The sequence below is a fragment of the Neolamprologus multifasciatus genome, chromosome 7 (assembly GCF_963576455.1).
Source record: "Neolamprologus multifasciatus chromosome 7, fNeoMul1.2, whole genome shotgun sequence".
Lineage (NCBI taxonomy): Eukaryota > Metazoa > Chordata > Actinopteri > Cichliformes > Cichlidae > Neolamprologus > Neolamprologus multifasciatus.
This window is the reverse complement of record NC_140445.1, coordinates 26,874,300-26,894,565: the sequence shown is the minus strand read 5'-3', so window position 1 is coordinate 26,894,565 and position 20,266 is coordinate 26,874,300. Positions and strand designations below refer to the sequence as shown.

General features: G+C 38.8%; 1 protein-coding gene across 1 annotated transcript in view; it reads right to left on the bottom strand.

The window, feature by feature from the left end:
* Positions 1-20,266, bottom strand: part of LOC146514430 (transmembrane protein 132C-like) — a 221,030-nt gene that overhangs the window by 131,722 nt on the left and 69,042 nt on the right. Inside the window, exon 3 of the mRNA XM_085168522.1 lies at positions 19,151-20,072. Within this exon, the coding sequence (XP_085024648.1) occupies positions 19,151-20,072 (922 nt within the window). The remainder of the gene's footprint in view (positions 1-19,150; positions 20,073-20,266) is intronic.

Here is a 20,266-nt window from a genome sequence, read left to right as displayed (position 1 = left end):
CATTTCACGATGCTCACAAATATACTTAGCAGCTACTAAAGGAATAGGAATAGCACAGAACGATATTTGACATTTGTGTCAGTGTACTGCTTGGTGCGTTTGTGTCGGCTTGCGTGTCACAAAAATGAAACAAAGAGAATCAGAGTGAGTCCTCTGGGCCATAACACAGCTCATCTGTGCTGAGAGAAGTGGAATGACACTGCCAGATTTCCTCCAGTCACCATTACTATGGCCTCGAATACAGCCGACTAGTGAGTGAACCAAGTGAAATGATCATCCAGGACTTTACAGGCCTTTACATAATTGGCAAAACGACAGGAGAGCAGAAAGCAAACATACATCGGCATTGTAAATTCTCGCTGCAGGGTTTCTGCAGCAGCATTTGAATCACAAGCGCCAGGCGCAGATGACAGTGAAGGCTGCTTTGCAAAACACAAAGGGCGTTTCACCCTAGAGTGAAGGCACCCTTTTCTCTTAGATTATACTGAAAATTGAGGAGGTGCTGTCTTGTGCAGCCTGTACGCACATAGAGAGTAACAGTTTGTAACACCAGGAATCAAAACAAAACCCTTTTTAAAATGATTTAGACTATTACCCCAGACGTAGTCATTTATAGCTGTAGCAGATGAATCATTTCTTGCATTCTTCTACAGCTTTACCTTAATCAACCAGCACAGAAACTGTGACAGTTTAGCATTCAATCTCTAATCTATTAAGAGTTTAAGTAAATAAAAAATAAGCATTAATAATTCAATTTGTTTGCAGGCTTAATATTTGTTTTTATAAAGATTAATTATACTATCAGCCCCATGACATTTCATGAACAAAATTAGTTTGATCCACCTCCTGAAAGGGAAGTTTCTGATTCAATAATGAGAAATTTAGCAGAATGACGTACTGACATTAGTTTATCTTGAACAAACAAGGCTGCCTTACCAGAGTGATTCTAAGAAATCTTAAAGTTTTTAAATTAGTTCCCAACTTTAAAATACTCGGGATCTTTAATCTTTTAGCACAAGGGATTGTTGCATCATATTCCATGCATTGTTAATGAGAATCCACTTTAAATTTTACTCTGCAACTAAACCAGGGTGGAGATTAAGGGGGGGGGAGGGGGGTGTCCTGGTGTTTCCGAGTCCGACTAATATAATGACAACTGATTTATCCTTTTCTGGTAAATAGACAAAAATCAGTGCTTTAGCTTTTCTGAAAAAATGAAAACTTTTAAAGTTTTAATATTAACATTGCATTTCTTTTATGTTTCACACATGCCATTACCCAGTCATTTTCCTCACATTCAGTTACACAGACCACAAATCTGTCAGATTAGACAATTGTTATGGCAGTGCTGACAGCCCTGTGGTGTTTGTAACAAGTAGCAGTGCTATAGAGCAATGCTTTTATGAGTCTGCATACACACTTGTACAGGAAGGATACACATGCAACAGCATGCAGTGAGATACATGTTCCTTTTCAGTGTGGCGTTAACTGATTGTCAGTGGGTGTCTATAATGTGCCAATAAACTTTGCTCTTTGTGGCAATGTGCCAGCGAAACAAGGTAAAAAACCAGACAGACGGAGCCATAAAATGTAGAAGTAAACAATGAATACAGTCAAAACAAGAATCTGCCTTTTTTAAGTGAAGAAGATGCATTTGGTTACGTTCCAAAGATAAAACTGTGGGTGAAAAACTATCTGTATTTCTTTGTTTACTCCACGAGGTGCCCTCATCTTACCCAGGATCTGTATTTTTTTTTGTTCCTTATAGGATAAAACCTGCCTCACTTTCTATTTCAACAAGTACTTGAAAATCTACACTGCAACAATAATGGAAAGAGACTGTTTTATGTGGCAGGTTTTTAAGTATAAGGTGGAATTAGCAAAGTGATGACAAGGCCGCTCATTTTTAACGTCACTAACTCACATTTTAAAAGGCAGCCACACAGCTGAGTCATTGAGCCAAATGGTCGGGCATCAGAAAAACTTGATGTCACTTTTCAGAAACAATAGACGTGAACAATACTCAGGTTGTTCAAATCGCTGCACAGAAATTCATGTTGAAATGTTCCAGATTTCAGATTTTTGGCTGTCAGATTTAGAAGCTGTCACCTGGGGTAAAATTAAAGTGCAGCGTGCCAATGACTGTGACCACTCATGAGGTTTTTTTAATTCTATCTATAGCGATTCATGCTGCCACCGCTCACCTAGAAGTTATTTTATGTAATGCTTTGTAAGATAATAATTAATTTTACCATAACTGTATTCATGGGTGCTGCCCACCTTATTTCTATCTTACCTATCATTTATCTCTATATTCACTGTTTTTATTCACTCTCTCCTGCAGGACTGCTATTGACAAAACAAGAATCGTACAGATCACATGCATCAGTATACACACAAACAGAGCGCAGCCACACTGGCACACACACAGATTGAAACCCCTGAGCAGATCAAGGCTTATCCACACACAGTGGTACTCTGCAGGATCATGAAGGCTTGGATCCAAAGTACCAGCTTATATCTTCAGATCAATGGCTGACCTCCCAACCAGCTACAGCCAGACTGACCAACACTACGTAGCTTAAAGCCCAGCCAAAGGCACTGCTCCAAGCTGCATGCTGAATGTTATATCAGTCTAATGATTCACCCCAGAAGACCAAACTCTGTCAGCTTGTCAGTTCTTTTTTTCTCCCTCTTTCTCTAGGTCATTGTCACTGCTTTTTTTTTTGTTGTTGTTGTCACTGCCACAAACTCTGTATTTTTTGCCTGTGTCTGTGAGGGAAAGGCAACCTCTTCTGGGAGTAAAAGCAAAAAAAAAAACATAAAAGAGCAATACTTCTGGGGGAGCAGAAGGTGAATTTTACCATTCAGTAATGCAACTATCATAGCCAGCTCCAGGAAAATGCTTTTAAAAGTATGAAAGCAGGAATGATAACTGACACCCCTACAAACAGTAAGATGCCTCAAACCTTCACAGCCAAAGGCAGTGCTGTTGGTCAGCAAGAACAAACAGCATATACAGTTTTAAATCTAACTAGCTACAAAATATAGTATAGTATATATAGAAAAGACAGAGGTGATCAGATTAGGTACAAGTCAAAATACATGTTCTGAATAACAGAGAAATGCAAATTCAATAAATAAATAAGATTTTTATCAAGTTTTTTTCTAGATTTTTTAGATGAATCAGTTATGTTTTTTTCTGTGTGTTTATCAGCAGCTTCTGTTACTACTGCTGCATGAAAACACAGCGATTTAACTTTTAATACTGGCTATTGGGGATGTTTCTGCAGGAGACCACAGTATTTTAGGGATTAACATACTTTTCAGACACTTTCAGATTTCATTTGCAGCATTGAGACAACTGTAATTTTCTCTAAATCTATTAGGGAAAGTGATTCCAGGCCTATCAGACTATCTAGCCCAAGTCTGCGCCGTTGTCAGGCAGGAAATTGATGGAATTTGGCACCTCGTATCCCCCTTTTCAGTCAGTCCAGCTCTTGGCACAGATCTGTGTTTGAATTGCAGGAGGCTAAACAAAACTGATGAATAACCATTAGCATTTTAGTTCTGCAGTGAATAATATTTAAACAAACAAACAAACAAAATAACACACTCATGATTCAAATAGAAATGACATTTAATGTCAAAGACCATTTTACCATCTGTTTTTGGATGCCTGACTTTTTCTTCTGTTGATAATTTGGACATATAATGTTACAGTATATGCAGTATGCTTTTTTTGACTGATCGTTACTCATTGTTACTTTATGTTTTCCACACCTATATGCAAATATTTTCAGTTTGAATCGGTTGAATCACACTCTTCTAGACTCCTCCAGAGCGACACTTCTTAAAGTGTCAGGTAGACTAGGTCTCAAAAATGGAAAAATATGAACCATGTAAAAACTTCAGGGTTTTATTTTGATTAGATTACCTACTGATATTTTTTTGTTTTTGTGGTAAAATATTTGCTTAATATAGCATGAAAATAAATGAACAGCAAACGTTATTGTGCGTTATTGTGCGTTATTGTGAAATTCTATAACTATATAACTTTCAGAAATTGTCACTCGTTGCCCTTTGCAATGTGAATGTGTTTAGATGTGAATGTTTAAAAAAATAAACATCATTGCATAGAATGGAAGCATTTGACATATGAAGCTAAAAATTCACAGTAATCATTACATCTGTCCAAACTTTCCAGAAATGTTTATGGAAGTCAGAGACAGTCGACTACGAAGCGAACGATGATTTGACATGAAATGAACCAGATGCTTTGGTGTTTTTGGATTCTTGTTTTTTTATCCAGCTGTCATGGGACAAAAGGCAAGGTACACCTGGACAGGCTGACAGTCTATTGTAGGCCTAATAGAGAGCAATCGACACTCTCTCACTCACATTCTCAACTATGGTAAATTTAGACTCACCACTTAATCATAGCTCCATGTATGTCTTTTGACATGCATAGAGCATTGAGGAAGCCAGAGTACCTGGAGAGCACAAGCACAGTGCAAAATCCACACAGAAAGGGCCCAGCCAGCTTCTTGTGCTGTTTATTATTAAATGTTTTCTGTTTGAGTTCATCCTTTGTCTAATATGTCTTGTCTTTTGTTTAGTTAGTGAGTTTTTCATTCATCGTTTTAATTTCACAATCATTCCAGTTATCTTGAGCACTAGATCTTTTTGGATTTGAGTTCTTGTTATCCTTTAATGTCTATGGAGTTTGTCTTTTCATCTGAATTACCCCCTCAATTAGTTTATTCTTGTTTTTGGTTTTGGGTTTTTTTGTTGTTGTTTTTTTTTGTTGTTGTTGTTGTTGTTGTTGTTGTTTTTGGGGGGGGGTCTGTTTTTTTTCAGTTATAGTAGTTTGCTTCCCATTTTCTTCTGTTAGCTAGTTTTCTCTTATATCTGGGTTGTACTTCCTTGATCATCTCGATTATGCTCAACTGTGCCTTCTTCCTCCTAATTTTTGCATTTTGCTGGGAAAAGGGGAACCATGTTTAGCAACTTATTGAAAATGCTCCAAACATAAATGGAAATTTTATATTTAAGGTGAAAAAAAGAGTTTGCACAATTACAACAAGCTTGAAAGTAAGTACTTCATGAGCACCTGTATTGTTTAGTATAGCCTGAACATTCTTGGGCAGACTTTCTCATCATTTCTTGTCATTACTCTTCACGAAGGCTGCTTGAAGGATATTCTCCTCCACTGTGTTTTATAGAGGTCTGTAGACACACACTATTTTACATCATTTGTGATCCCTCTGATTTTAAACAAAGATTTGGATCATCAATCTATAACAGCGGTTCCCAACCTTTTTTGCGCCACGGACCGGTTTATGTCGGACAATATTTTTATGATTTTATATATACAACAAAATAAAACTAGTACCGGTACCGAAAAAAAGAAAATTTATTCATAACACACGTGAAAAGACCAAGGAAAACCGAGTAAGCGATAAAAACGATAACAAAATAACGCTGAAAACCAATAAAAACCCTGAAAACTATACATTTCACACCTGAGCCTCAACTCTCGCGGCCCGGTACCAAACGACTCACGGACCGGTGCCGGTCCGAGGCCCGGGGGTCGAGGACCGCTGGTCTATAAGATATGTTGTGACTGATTTTCAGATAATTGCTCTTTGGGAATCACCTTGTTGGTGCAAAAATACTATGTTATGCCTGTAAAACTGGGTTATTTTTGGGATTTTTCATAGATTCAGCTAAAGGACAAATTACGTGTTTTTGAGACAGACTTCCAGTAACTGAGCCTAAAGACACAATTTACAATCAGTTCTTTGCTGAGTTGTCTGTTTAGTGTAGACAGAACAATAATTTATTCCTTGAATTATGTGGCTTTAAAAAAATGCAAAAGCTTTAAAAGATCTTCAGATAGCAAGTGAACTATTATTCAACTATTGGAGAACTATTGCTTAAAACCACTTGAACAGTTAAAGAGTTGTTGCTTTAAACCACTTTAAAATTACAAGAAAGTCGGGTTCCTTGAAAGTAAAACATAAAGGAATGTGGGGTGTCTCAAGAGTTTTGCACATTGTACTTAGTATGTTTCATATTGTCTGAGTTTTATATATTCCTAGGTTTTTACTTGTGTTAACTTTTGTGTTGCCTTTTCTGGACTTTTTATAAATTATATAAAAAAAGCTCACTTTTTATTTTACTTCAGTCTCAGATCCATTTGGGTCCACTTTTCAACATAACGTGCATGACCCAAAGCTCAACACACAGGCAAAGTAGTGTTCATGGACAACTGAATGAACTATTACAAACCTTTCTTTGAAAAGAACTCACTCTTCCATGTGAATACGTGTGTCTTTTTATGACTTATTAAAGAAGAGAAGAATACAGAGGCTTTTTTGTTATAGGCAGGTGAAAGGCAATGCTGTAAAATAGGAAGAAAAAAAAAGCAACAGAACATGCAGCAGGAAAAAATCCTAATGTGGAAAGCTACCAAAGATAACAACAGGTCAGCTGCTGCAGTTTCTCCTGGTGAGCTCTGTCCTTACTGCACAAACTGATTCTCGCTAATTTGGACATAGCTTTTTTGATTCCCTCTTTTTTCAGCCAAAGCAAGGCATCAACTGAAGTTTAAGTTGTGTCACCTCGGCAAAGGCTTGCAGTTCAAATGAAAGCTCATCTTTCTGGTTTCCACAGAAGAGAGAGAGTCTTAATGATTTGAATTTGAAATTTTGTGAAGAAAGCAAAAAGCCATGGCAAATAAGTCATACTCAGACCTATTTGATTTTCATTTTTTCCTTTTACTTGTGACAAAAATTCTCCTGGTTGCTTACCAATGACTTTGCTGTCTAGTTTCTCTCATTCCCAGTATATTCTTTGACAAAATTTCAATCTTTCAGAGTCATCTCTCACCCCACAGTGCATGAAGAAATTTTGCATATAGCTAGGATGAGTAAAGTGCATTTTCTATGTTTTTAGTTGTTAGCTATCAGCCTCTATAAAAAGACTGCAGTTGTCATGGTCCTGAGTCTGAGGACTCGGTGTTTTGTTTCTTTCTATTATTCTTTGTTCTCGGTTATTCTGTTTTGTCTTTTGTTTAGGGTTGCTATGTGTTAGTGTTTTTGTTTCATGCCTGCCTGTGTTCTCTCTGTCTGTCCATGGTATTATTGTGTCTGCTCATGAGTCTGCCTGTCAAGTTCAGTGTCCGGTCTGGTTCTGTGTCTGTTAGTTTCCTGTTTTATTTTGAAAGTTCATGTCTCATGTCAGTGTGTTCAGTTTTACCTCTCCCCTGTCTCGTTAGCCTAATTGCTCCCAGCTGTGTCTCCCTCCTGTGGCCCATTCCCTGATTACTCCCCATGTATTTAAGCCCTGTGATTTCCTGTGCTCTCTGTCGCGTCGTCTGATTGGTTCCATGTCTGTCTGCATTATTCTATGTTATCCAGTACTCATTCTGCGTCTCTCTGCCATCTCCCTTTGTGCATTTTGTTCCTCCTCCCGTGAGTGTCTGGTTTAAGTTTTGTTTGTTAGTTTTCCCAGTTTAGGTTTGTTTACTCCCTGCTCTGCTCTTCTTGTTTTGTCACCTTCTCACCGCTGTAAATAAACACTCACTCGCACCCCAGCCAGTACCTGCATTTTGGATCCTTTTTCAATACACCACACGACTGCCCCCCCAGCCGTGACAGCAGTTATGACAGCCAACTCATAATCTCTGTCTTTATTCTTTTCCCACAAGTCCACATTAAAATTTCTCTGATTTTGAGTTTGTGTTACAGCTGTCGAGTCTGTGGAATCAAACTTTCAAAGTAAATTCCTACAAAAAACATCAAAGATAAACAAGTGATTAAAAGGCCAAGCTTATGATTGTCTGAGAGAGACAGAAAAAGAGAGACACATCCCCTCACAGTTAGCTGGCAGAGCTTATTCTGCCTGTACTGCCTCACTACCTAATCTCACACTGTTTGTCATCCCCTCTAGTCCTATATATATCATCTTCAACTCAGATTGCAAAAACTGGAGTTGTACAAGTTGTAGCAAAAAAATATTGCCTGAAGATGTTAGCAACTGCAGCATAAGTAAAGGAATTGCAGCAGTAGATAAAAAAAAAAGAAACTAAAGAAAAGAGTAATCCTTCATGACAACCTCGGCTGCTTCTTTACAGGGACATTTTGTTGTTACAACATATTTATGATCAAATGTGTTGAGCTATGTTCCCATTGGATCAAACACAGTGTAAGAAAATTCATCCAGACGCTATCCAGATTTGATTTGACTGAGATTTTAGTTGCCAAGGCTCGTTCTGTATTGCACAGCACACACAGAACATAGCTGCCACAATGACAGCTAAATCAAGAAAAGTGTATTTGTGGTCCCCCTGGGAATTCTGAATATTTGGGTTTTAATCACACGAGCTGTTTCTGGATTAATACATCATTACTCACTGTTAATGAATACAGTCTAAATATTTCTATAGCATTCAAATGTTATCTGTCAACCATGCTTCAGCTGACTGATGATGAAAAAACTAGCATCATGGCTGGAGAAAGATGCTGGCAATATTGTTCAGAGATATATTCAGCTCTATATTATTTTTGGGTGAATAGCAATACATCATATATGTTTAAGCATCTTCTAAATTTTCAGTTCTAAAGTTTTTTTTAATAAAGCAGACTGAGTCAGGATTCCCATATGTATTTGAAAGTCTGCTGTTTTCCCCCATTATGCAAAAGTTTATCCAGCATTTAACGGAAAGTTGCTGAAGTCATCTAAGGTGACTTTATCTTCTATTAAGCACTTTTCTGTTTGATTTTATGTATTATGATGTCACGTACTACAGTAATTAGCGCCAATTAACACACGAGGTCGATGCATCATATTTGCATTCCCTGTACATCGGGTTGCTGCCTCCGCTCTGTGCTCAGATACTGTATTTCACTTTTGAACTTTTTCTGTTTTTTGTTTTTGAACACTTTGTGAACAATGTGAACCTAACTCTCACTCTCACTACAAGGGATTTTTAATATTTTATTTGTGGATAGTGTGAATCAATTAGGGAAAAACATTTTTTAGTAACAGTTAAATGTGAGAAACTCTACCAATTAGTGTTTTGTTTTTCTTTTACTTTTCTTTTTTTAAGATGTACTTTCTAATAGAGGCCTTGCAGAGACATGAAAAACTGTTCATCTTAAACCAAAATCAAATATGTACACAAAATCTGAAGCTGACATTTTAAATATGTATAATTAAAAAATATCAGTTTTACTGTAGTGTAAGTATATTATCTTTCTCATCTCAGCAACGGTTATGAAGGCAGGAGTTTTAGTTTGCTGATCTGCAGCAAACCTTTATACAACTCCAAGGAGGAAAGACAACAGCAATGACTGCAGAGAAACAGTCGTTACTGCTCATCAATCTGAGAAGGGTTATGACGCCGTTTTCAAGCATGTGTCGCGCTGAATGTTACAGCAGATCAGTATGGCTCTCACAGAAATCCATTCCTTGGAAACACACTACCTTTCAAAAGAAACGAGGGTGAAGGGAGAAGGCAAAAACAAAGAAGACAAATTCAAGAAAAGAGCAATGACAGAAAGTCATTATGTTAGAAATATAATGACTTAAATAGATTGCTATTTGATAACGGCGATAGCTTTGTATTGCAACACCCTATAAAGAGTAAGATCTCCATAGTGAATCTCGCTGGATTTCTAATGCTGTATAACTTATTAATGAGTAGATGAGGTGCTGTCAAAGTAAATAACTTTGGCCAACGGGGCTAAATGTCAAAAAGGAGCTAGGTAAAGAAGACCAGACAGCTTTAAATACAATTAGTTTTTTATTCAAATTTCTGAAATTTCAAGTCGTGTCTATCTCAGACAGAATCCTGGGGTTTTCTCCCAGTGTTTCAGCACAGAGCAGCTCAAAGAAGAGAAACATGTCAAAATCGAGGAAAGCAAGAAAAGGAGAACGTGTATCAGGAGAGAAAGGTTAAACAATACAAAGAAGAGAGGGAAACCAAGACAGAGCAGCAGATAAAATACAAGAAAGAGTACAGATAAGTATAGAAATGAAAATGGAAAAGAGACATACCTATCTTGGGTGACCTTTACCAGGAACTGAATCACGGTGGAAAGCAGTCAAGATAAGCTGAATACACTGAGGAGGACATCTTTATTCCTGCCTTTTCTCCTGCTGATATTTCAGCAAACAATTGCCAAAAACAAACAGCCAAAGCACAAGACCTGTAAACCTGAACTGTATTAAAGATCAGAATCAGCTACACACAGCACTGAATCATTTCTGCGTAACATCTGAGCAACAATAAACTGGCCTTAGCTAAATCAGCTGCTTCATTCACAGGGCAGCGATGAACCTGCCCTCTCTCACCTCCTAAGTCTTCAGAAAAGAAAACCGCTCATGCTGGCTGTTTGGCTGGCACAGCAGCTTGAAGAATCTCGTACTTATACCTTCACACTCTCAGATATTAGAAATTCATTTGCATTCATCAGCAACACCGCCCCCGAGGGGATCTGTGGAAATATGTTGAATTGTTTAGTCAAAATTACAATACAGCTGGGGCAATTTATCTTTTGAAAAGCCTGTTAATTTGTTCAGGAGGAAATAGTGTTTTCATTTGCATGTTGAATAAGGAGTAGCTGGAGAACCCTTTACCAACCTGTTACACCACTCTCTCCATGGCTAATGAGGCAGGGAGCAGTGAATTACTGATTCCACCGGGAACATTCAGCATGACAAACACACCATGACTTTACAGCTGGCAAAGAGAAGGTCCACATATGTATGTGTGTGGGTGTCACTATACATGCGTGCATGTATTTGTCTGCAAATAGGAGTGTAGATGTGAAAATTCATGCCAGCGTTGTTTTTCCTTTCTTTTTTTTAGCTGCTCGGATTAAAGCCTATAATTACATTCAAAATAATTACATTAGATTAGTTCAGATTAGATCAAACATAGCCAATTATATAATAAAGCAGAGGGAGTTAAATGCACACATAATATAGCCCTTGGTAAGAGTGCTAATTTAGTTGTGGAGCTAAAGTAACAGGACAGGCATCAATATATGTGATCAAATTACAATCACTGTGCTACTTTAGAGGATAAAAACTTTTTCCAAGAGCTGTAACACTGAGATGCAAAAAACTATCTCAAGGACGCCAAAAGTGAATCTATGATTTATGTGAAGCATTGAAATCAAAATATGAGTTTTAAAGGAGTGAAAATTAGCGTTCTTTAAGACTAACTGATCTCGATATTACAAATATTTCATTTGAGAAATAAACTAGTCTGTAAGAATACACTAGATTATTAGCAACATGCCAAGCTTTACACACTTTTATGGAGATTATTTGTCGCAATACTCATACACTTACTCTAGAGCAGTAAATTCCAATATCTGGGACAGGGCCCCCTGGTGGGATGTAAAGGTACTGCAGGGACGAACACATAACATACGTGAGGCTAATTGGCTGAGAACACTGGAAATCAGTTGATTCTTTGTATACTTTTCTCAGCTTCAATCTGAGGCTTTAGGAGAAACACACCACCTTTTAGACACAAATAATTGTGTTATCATGACAAATTAACACTGTCTATCAAAGTTACAGGAAGGACTGATAACTTTGCTGCCTAGGTCCAACATTAGCACGATCCTGTTATTAACCATAGCCACTACCTTAGTGATAATGTGGCTATCAGATGTGCTCTGGCCAGATTAACATTTATAACTGTTTAATATTTTATTGTTGTTAAAAAGGGATCTTTAGCCCCCTAAAACCACAATATTCCTCATTCAGTGGTGTTCAGCATTGTGATTGTCAACTACTGTTCATGTGTTTAGCTGCTAGTGAGGGGAGGGGCTTGTTGCCTGCCTGTCTAGAGTAGAGCACCTAATCAAATAGCAATTTCGATACTGATTAGCAACTATTACATTTTTGACAACCCTACTGACAATTGTGAAGACCTTCATGAACCAAAAGATAGAATAGTAACCCCTGTTTAACAAATGTAAACCTGCTGATTGTTTAGAGTGCTCTCAATTAAAAAGAAAACATACATTTTTGAGGGGAATTGAAGTCACTGTGACTTTGCTGGGAACAAATTTGAAAAAAAAAAACCCTTCAAAAATCACCTTCACAACAATGGGATGGACAGCATGAAAACAGAATGCCTCTTGTCATAGCTGTCACTGGTGTGGAGGCATATAAACACTGATTCCAGCTGACAGCAGCACATTTAGGAGTAAATGCTATCTTGGGAGAGTCCCACAACTCTTTTGTCAAAAGTTAACTGGTGGAGGAAAAGGAGGAGGGGGTTAAAAAGGAGAGAAAGCAATAATGCGGAGAGGAAAGGAATAACCCTATAAATAGTTAATGATGTATCAGTGGCTGGGGGAAACATACCAAAGCTACTTGTAAAGTACGCTTCTCATAAACACCCACGGTCTGCATAGGCAAACATTGCTTCGAGCGAGAGGGAAGAAAAACCTCTTTGTTCAACATAGCAATTTAAAATAAGGATCAACACAAACTCCAGCAACCGCCCGCTGGTGATGCCGAACTTGAATTCACACCTTCACCATGGGCATTTCAAATCCTTAAAGGGTATTTAAAGAAAGTTTTGTATTATCAGAAAATCCAGCAGCTGGGAGAACACCACACTGAATAGCACCACAGGCTTTGTCCTGTAAGATAAAAGCAACGCACAACAAAGCAAATGCGAGATTAATCATCAGCATACGGATGTTCAGCTTGACATGCTGGTAGTCAAGTAGTCTAAAGTAGCCTGTGATTTTTTTAAACACTTTGAGGCTTAATCTTTTGGTTGCTAATTAGGTATTTTGGCTGAATTTTAAGTCTTTGCTATCCCTATGGAAAAACATAAAAAAGATGAACTTCTGAACAGTTGGGGTGCAACACTGGTGCAAAAGAGGCACTAAAGGAAAAAATACCGCCTTTAAAGTTCCCATTTACACACATGCTGACAAATGTGATAAACACACAATGTGAGCGCTAATACTTCATGGGAGTTCATCATCACTGGAGTGAGAGAAAAAGCAATGAGGCTTTTTGGCAGATTTCCTGCTCACCCAGGGTTGACAAATTGCCAAGGCTCTCTGTCACAGCTCCACTTTGAGGCCACTAACCGTTTCATCTGCCATGATTTAGATCTCGAATAAAAGTAGCTTGATGGAAATGCATATTCCTTACACCTTAATTTGCATCATGCAACATGCAGCAATTACCGTCTCTTTGAAAAGTCATTTGTATGAGACAAAGCTCAATGAATCAAATACATTTTTGCTGCTACTGTGCAGATTCAACTCAGATTTATTCATTAATTTTTTTAAATCATGATAGTTTTGAGTGTGAACACATGAAACAGTCTTCATAAGTAGCACAAATGTGTAATTAAGGTGTTATCCACTTCACTGCAAACAAACTCCTATACATGCAGTTTGAGACGTAAGCGCTGTGGGAAATCTAATATCCTTCAATGTAAGTTTGTAGGCACACAAGACAAACAAGCTGATTGTATAAAACACATCCATCACAGTTTTTGTAAAAAATAATATAGTTTTTCCGGAGTTCTGTTCACTCAGAAGAAAACAGTGTCTCGTTCGCTGGAAGGTAAGTGTAAAATGCTTTGCTCTTTCAGTTTTCTGGAGCATTAATAAAATAAATCAAGCACAAAATCTGTTCAGAACAAAAAACGAATAATAATACAGGTGATATTCAAAGCATGTTTTTTTTTTGAGAAAAATAAGTTATAAATTAAGGGTTTTTTGTCACTTCAAAACTGTGAATGTGCGTACTGCCAGGAAAGGCTTTTGTGTTTCTGTGCGTGGAGTGAAACTGTGGAACAGTTTGAGTGCAGAGCAATGTCCAAACATAAAGCAATTCAAAAAGAGTCATAAAGATACAATCTTCATGAGATAGAAAGAAATGGAAAATGATGAATTTCAGTCTCTGTTTAGAATGTTGTTATTTGGTGCTTGTTTGGATTGTACAGTTAACTTTTCAAAACTGGAGGTACCGGCTTTGTTGTGAGGAGGCAAAGTTATGGAGTTACAAAAACATATTGATATGAATAATTAATATTTTATGTGGTGTATATATTATATTAGAAATATGTTCATTGTTATTACTGCAGATTATATCAGTAAGGAAGCTAAATAAATGTTAAGATAAGATAACCTTCATTAGTCCCACACGTGGGAAATTTGTTTTGTCACAGAAGAAAGTGGACAGTGCAAAGTTATACAGCAAAAATTAGAATACAATAAGAATAATATGCTGTACACAACTGTACAGAATAGAATCAAATAAAATACTATAAACAGTAGAATAAAATAGAATAAAATATAAAATAGGATAAAATAGAATACAAATGCTATATACAACTGAGTGAAAATACAACTTTGTCAGAAAAGAGTATTGCACTTAGTCTTATTGCTCATGTGTGGGTTTGTGTGGGTTTGATCAGCTGCAAAAGTCTTTGTTGTAGAGTCTGACAGCAGTGGGGAGGAAAGACCATGTTAACTGATAATGGCAAAGGAGTGGGATTAAATAAGTGTGCACTTCTTCCCACTCCTTTTAGACATGTAAGTAAATCAGAACAGGTGAAATGTATTTTCTTTTATTTTGTAAAGCATTTTCTTTGCTACATGATCTCCTGTATATTGTTTACATGATCAAGATAAGATTCCCCCCCCCCCCCACACACACACACAGTCACACACACAGAAAACTTTAACATAAATGTGCTTTTTAAAGATTTCAAGTTGTTGTGGAGTCAGTAGTTGTTTAAAGTGAAATTAGCATTTGCACCGAAGCAAGGATCTGTGGGTGTGGTTTATGTTGTGTTCAGAATCAAATTACATAAGGACACTGCCTTGTTTAGTTTTATTTGTTTGTGATACTAGCTTTATCTCTTTCTATTATCATTTTCTGCCTAGTAGACAAATGACTGCCCAAGCCAAAACACCTAACTCTTGCTGGACAGTACTGTACAGACAGCATTGTCTTTAAATCCCAGTTGGTAAATGCAGATTTTGATTAAATTTTTACCCTTTGAAAGCCTACTTGAAGTAGGCATTTGCCTTCCTTCATCTCAATTCTGGTAAAACTGAGATTCCAGACAGGGGTCAGTCAATATATCAGCCCCCACAACCTTGAAACTCACATCTCAAAGCTCATCCAATCTTGTGTCCTTCACCTAAGAAATATTGCAAATATCAAACCTTTGCTGTCATTCAATTATCTGGTATTTTTAGTTCACACTTTAATTTTCTCCCACCTTGATTATTGTAATTCCCAGCACGTGCATCAGTCAGTCCTCCATAGCCAGTTTCCAATTAGTGCAGAACGCAGCAGCAAGACTGCTGACAAAAACTAGCCAGCAGTCAAATATTACACCTGTTCTTGCATCCCTTCACTGGCTTCCAGTGAAACTACAAATCCACTTTGAAATTCTGTTACTAACACACACAGCTCTATATAGACAGGGCCCTGCTTATATAGCAGTGCTTCTGAGACTTTATCATAGCACCCGGTATCTCTGATCCTCTAACCAGGGTCCCCTAACTGTCCCTCGCTCTGATTTTAAAACCAGAGGGGATCGCTTTTGAGGTTGTTGCGCCTACACTGTGGAACAGCTTTCCTTAGTCAATCAGGTCAGCTGACTCTGTTATTTGTTCTGATAAAAACTCATTTTTACAGCTTAGTTTTCCCTTAATCTTTCCCCTTTATTTTCAGCCATAGTTTGTCACTATTTGTATGTGTTGGAATGAATAACTGACCATATGGTTGATTATGTGTCTGTATGTTTGAACACAGCAACCTTTCTGACGATGAGTGCCATCTAAAATTTCCTCAGAAGTCAGTGTGCCATATGATTGCATTAGCAATAAATTTAATAACGCTCTATATCAACAGTTACACACTATATAGAACAACTTTATAGAATTATATTTGTTCGCAGATGTTGGCAGCTATCAGCGAATAGTTATCAGCTATTTTGAAACAAAAAAAAGACACTTTTTTATCCATAACAGCAAATGAACTGTACAACAGAAAATGCAAATGCTATTTGTGGTCTCCTCACAACAATGATAAGAAAAATAAACTGGGCCAATATGGCATGTTTGTTGATACAGGGATACACATATTAATGTGATCTCTGGGCTCCCACTCAGAGACACAGGTCTCCGAGTGTCCAGCATTCAGACAGCTACCTGAGGACACTCTTCGTGTGAGAGAAAATCTGCTCACACAGATATGTAGAGCCAAATACTGTCAATAAGGCCTCTGCAATGTTCTGAAGACAGTTAAACTTGTCAGGTAGTGATGTCCAGCAGGTGAAAATGCAAACTCCATGAACACGCACAGCTATGGATACCAGCTGTGTTTGTAGTTCTGCAAACTTTGACCCCCACAGAGTCAAACGTTTCAGTTCAATCAGCTGCATTTCGATGTCCTCCACCTCCTGAAGCATTTGAAGTGTTGGAATGTGGGAATTTCAACATCGCTTGAAAAAACTGCCAGCTAGCAATGTCCCTCTCACCGGTAGGCTAAGTTATTTTTAGCCAACTACAAGTTGAATCTGGTAGTTGGGGTTGTTAGCTAAGATACCATCATTAAGGAGCGGCACAACTAATGTGTCTATGTGAGCTAATTTGCAATGTGCACCGCTGGCATGGCCATTTATTTTTAAATGCACCTTCTCAGATTAATTCACTGTGTGTCGTGCCCAGGGCTGGACTGGGTCAAAAAAATCGGCCCGGGCATTTTGACTAGAGACCGGCCCACCAGGTATTATAGGAAAAGCCATAAAGCCTTTGAATGAAAACGAATGCTGTTGTGACAGTGATGTACGCTGTCCTGTTGGTATATGTATGATCTCTATACATTTTACATGAGATGAAAACTTTAGTTGTAAGATTCAGATAATTATTTAATAAAAGTAGTTGTTTAGCGCGACGTCCGCCGGTTTCCTCTTTCTGGCGCAAAGTGGGCGATAAACAAATGAGAAAAAAGCCGATCAGCTGATCATATGAGCTGTTCGCACTAAAGTATAAAGCACCATCACTTCATGCGGATACCCTTTCGGCACCAGCTGCAATCGCAAGGCTGGAGCCGAACAAAAACACCCTGATAACGACTGTGTTTAGACTGTTCCTTCCCATTCCATGCAAGGCCACCTGGGTTGGCTAGAAGACTGTACACTTAGCCTAGCAGGGCGAAGGACACTGTCTCAGCTGAACTCTGGACACGCACACACATACATATACACTGATATGCACACACTCATCCCCCCTCCCTTTCCAAACGCCTTCGATGCTTGTTCCCTCCTGGGAACACGGCGGGTCTGAACCCACGCTGGAATGGTAGCGCTGGGCAGCATGGCTGCTCTGTTTGCTTCGGATTACTCCTCACACCCCACCCGACCCTGTGGCTTGTCACGTGTTCCATAATGTTGTGCTGTGGACATTTATGTGCTTTTTTGTGCAGAGGAGTTTTTGCTGCTGCTGTCCTCCCAGGAGCCCGACATGAGTAGAGGTCTCTTTTTTTCTTCTTGTACTTTCCCATTGTAGTGTATATTTCAGTGTTTTTTTTCTGTAACGCTACCGATCTCCGACCTGTATCCCCATGTGATGTCTGTGTTGTGTGTGTAAGGTCGGGGGCGGGGGGGTCCTATTTCATTGCAGGGCAACCTGCACGTGGCAAATAAAGCCTTGATTGATTGATTGATTGATTGATGAAGTAGCAACAGGAGAGGGAGGAGAGAGAAGGAGAGAAGAAGAGGCAGCTGTGCAGCGTAACGACAGAATAACTCAAGCTTTGTGTCTTTTTTCCATTCTAGCTGAAGTCCGGGACAAACTGTTCCTTTTCACCTCAATACGAAACGTGTAACATTTTCTCTGAATATGAGACAATTCAGTTTTTTTACGGGACGGTTGGCAACTCTACTAACAAACCTTATGAATAAAATAAAGTTCACTATTCACTAGTAACATCATAGCACCCACCCAGCTGTATAGAAACTCCATCATGCTAGCTCACGCAGTACGAGTTATTGTAACTGACTGTAAAAAGTCAGCACAATGAAAATACACTACACCTGAACTTGGTTTATATCTGACCCAGATAGACTGCAGGTCATAACTTCTTACCTGAAGTTCAGTTCACCTGACACTCGGACCGGCGGCCGTCTCCTCCTCCTGCCTCCCCTTTCTCTCATCCACCTGCTGGCCTCTGTGGAAGCTTCGCCATAGCCACCACCAAACAACTGAGTTATTTTTACACATCTGGCCAATCCACCACCTTTCATTGTTTATGCCTTTACAAAAAAAAAAAAAAAAATCATCGGCCCATAAAAAAGAAAAATCACCATCGATGGCCAGTCCAGCTATGGTCGTGCCATCAGTTAATCCTACGCGTGCCAGCTGCGGCACGCGTGACCAGGGTTGCCGAGCCCTGGCGTACACTATCTTCAATATGTAGCTTTTATTCAAACTGTGAAGTGCTTCGTAACTCTGAAAAAAAGTGTTACATAAAAAAGTTATTAATTTCATTTACTGATTTATGTTTAACTTCTTACATTTTTTTACTGATATATACTGAGGTCTCAAAACTTGTCATCAAGCGTAAAGTGCAGGTCGTCATCTTTATGTTGCTTTTCCAGACCATAGTTTCTGGCCAAAGGAAATATGATAATTATGCTTCACCTTTTCTCCCTGTAGAATATGGTTTCATGAACAAGAGCGCACATTTATCTGCGTAATATAACTACTCAGACAGTACACTGTTTTAGAAACAATAATATTTTGTTATTTTGCAAGATTAGTTCTACTCTGTCTGATGCTTTTTACAGTGTGACAATGACCAAGAACTTCTTAAGAAAAGTTTTATAAGCTTAAGCACAATTTCAAACATGGATAAATTGTAAATGTTGTATATTATCGAAGGGTTGGATGTTTAGTGTTCTCAAAGGGTTTTATATATCATTTGTTCTTTTTTTTAAGTTCAAATGAAACCCTTCTTTTCAACTGTGTGCATTTCAAACAATTTCTGTTTGAATTGGAGAATGGAGAATGAGAAAACATTAGTACAGCTTCAAAGTAAACTGTGTTCTCCCTGGAGGAGGTTGACTCACCTGAGGGTGAAAATTTGTACTGAAGAAAGAGCAGATAGAGCCAGAAAAGTTGAGACTGTTTCTCGCTGCCGAATGGGTTTGGAGGGTGCCATCACCACAAAGTTATTGTCTAGTTTCAGCTCCAACAGTGGCTGAAACAGTCTGACACTTCCAATGCGCTGCATAGGGGTATGCCCTGCAAAGTACCCTAACGGCCTCGGCTGGTCTGTGAGGACAGAGCTGCCCTTTCTTGAATCCTCTGAAGTGCAGTCTCCGTTATCTGTGGTTTGAACCATATAGTAGAGCTCCACCGGAGTGCCTTGGGCTTCCTCGGAGACCTTCTGCCTACCAGGCCTGACAGTAGGTGGGCTGAACCAGCTGGCCAGGGGCTCCAGCTCGGCAACACATATCCCCAGATCGCCTTTTAGCTTGCATGTTCCACGCACCTCTTGAGTCTCATGAAAGGCAAACATCCTGATACAGGGTAGCTTGTGGATGGTGCTGTAATCATCCCAGTCCCTGCCTGCAATATAGAACAGCACTTGAACTTTCGGCCAGCTAGGGTGAATCCTCTCGCTGATAATGTAAGTGTGCACCTTCCAGTTGAATGTAAAGAGAGGCGATGCCGACGCTGATGTTGTTGAGGATGAAGTGAAAGAGGGTGTGCTAAAGGGCCCTGGCGAAGTCTGTAGCAGCTCCAGGGGGACAGGCTGCTGGACAGACAGTGGTCCATAGCTAGCATTGACAAAGGGCATCTGCCGGGCCTGGTGGATGAAAAAGGACTCCGTGCGAGCCTGGAGGCTGGAGTTCCTCATTAAGTCCTGGTTTGCCTCCTGTAAAAAGAACGCTGACTCTGCATTGAGGATCCGGTAGCTGACAGGTAGATATATTGGTGTGGGGCCAAGCCTCTGCAAACCCTCCAGGATCACCTTGGTGTCCACGACTGAAACAGAAACATAAAATGACAATAACCTGTTAGCCTTTATTTCACAGACTGGAAAGAATCTCTACCAGGGATCTAGTAGCTGTGAAAGTAAGCTTCATTTTGCAAACTGTATCAGTAAAATGAAATTGAGGTGTGAAATCTAAAACCTTAATGAGAAAATTTGGATGAAATAATTCAGAAAAGGGAAGCCA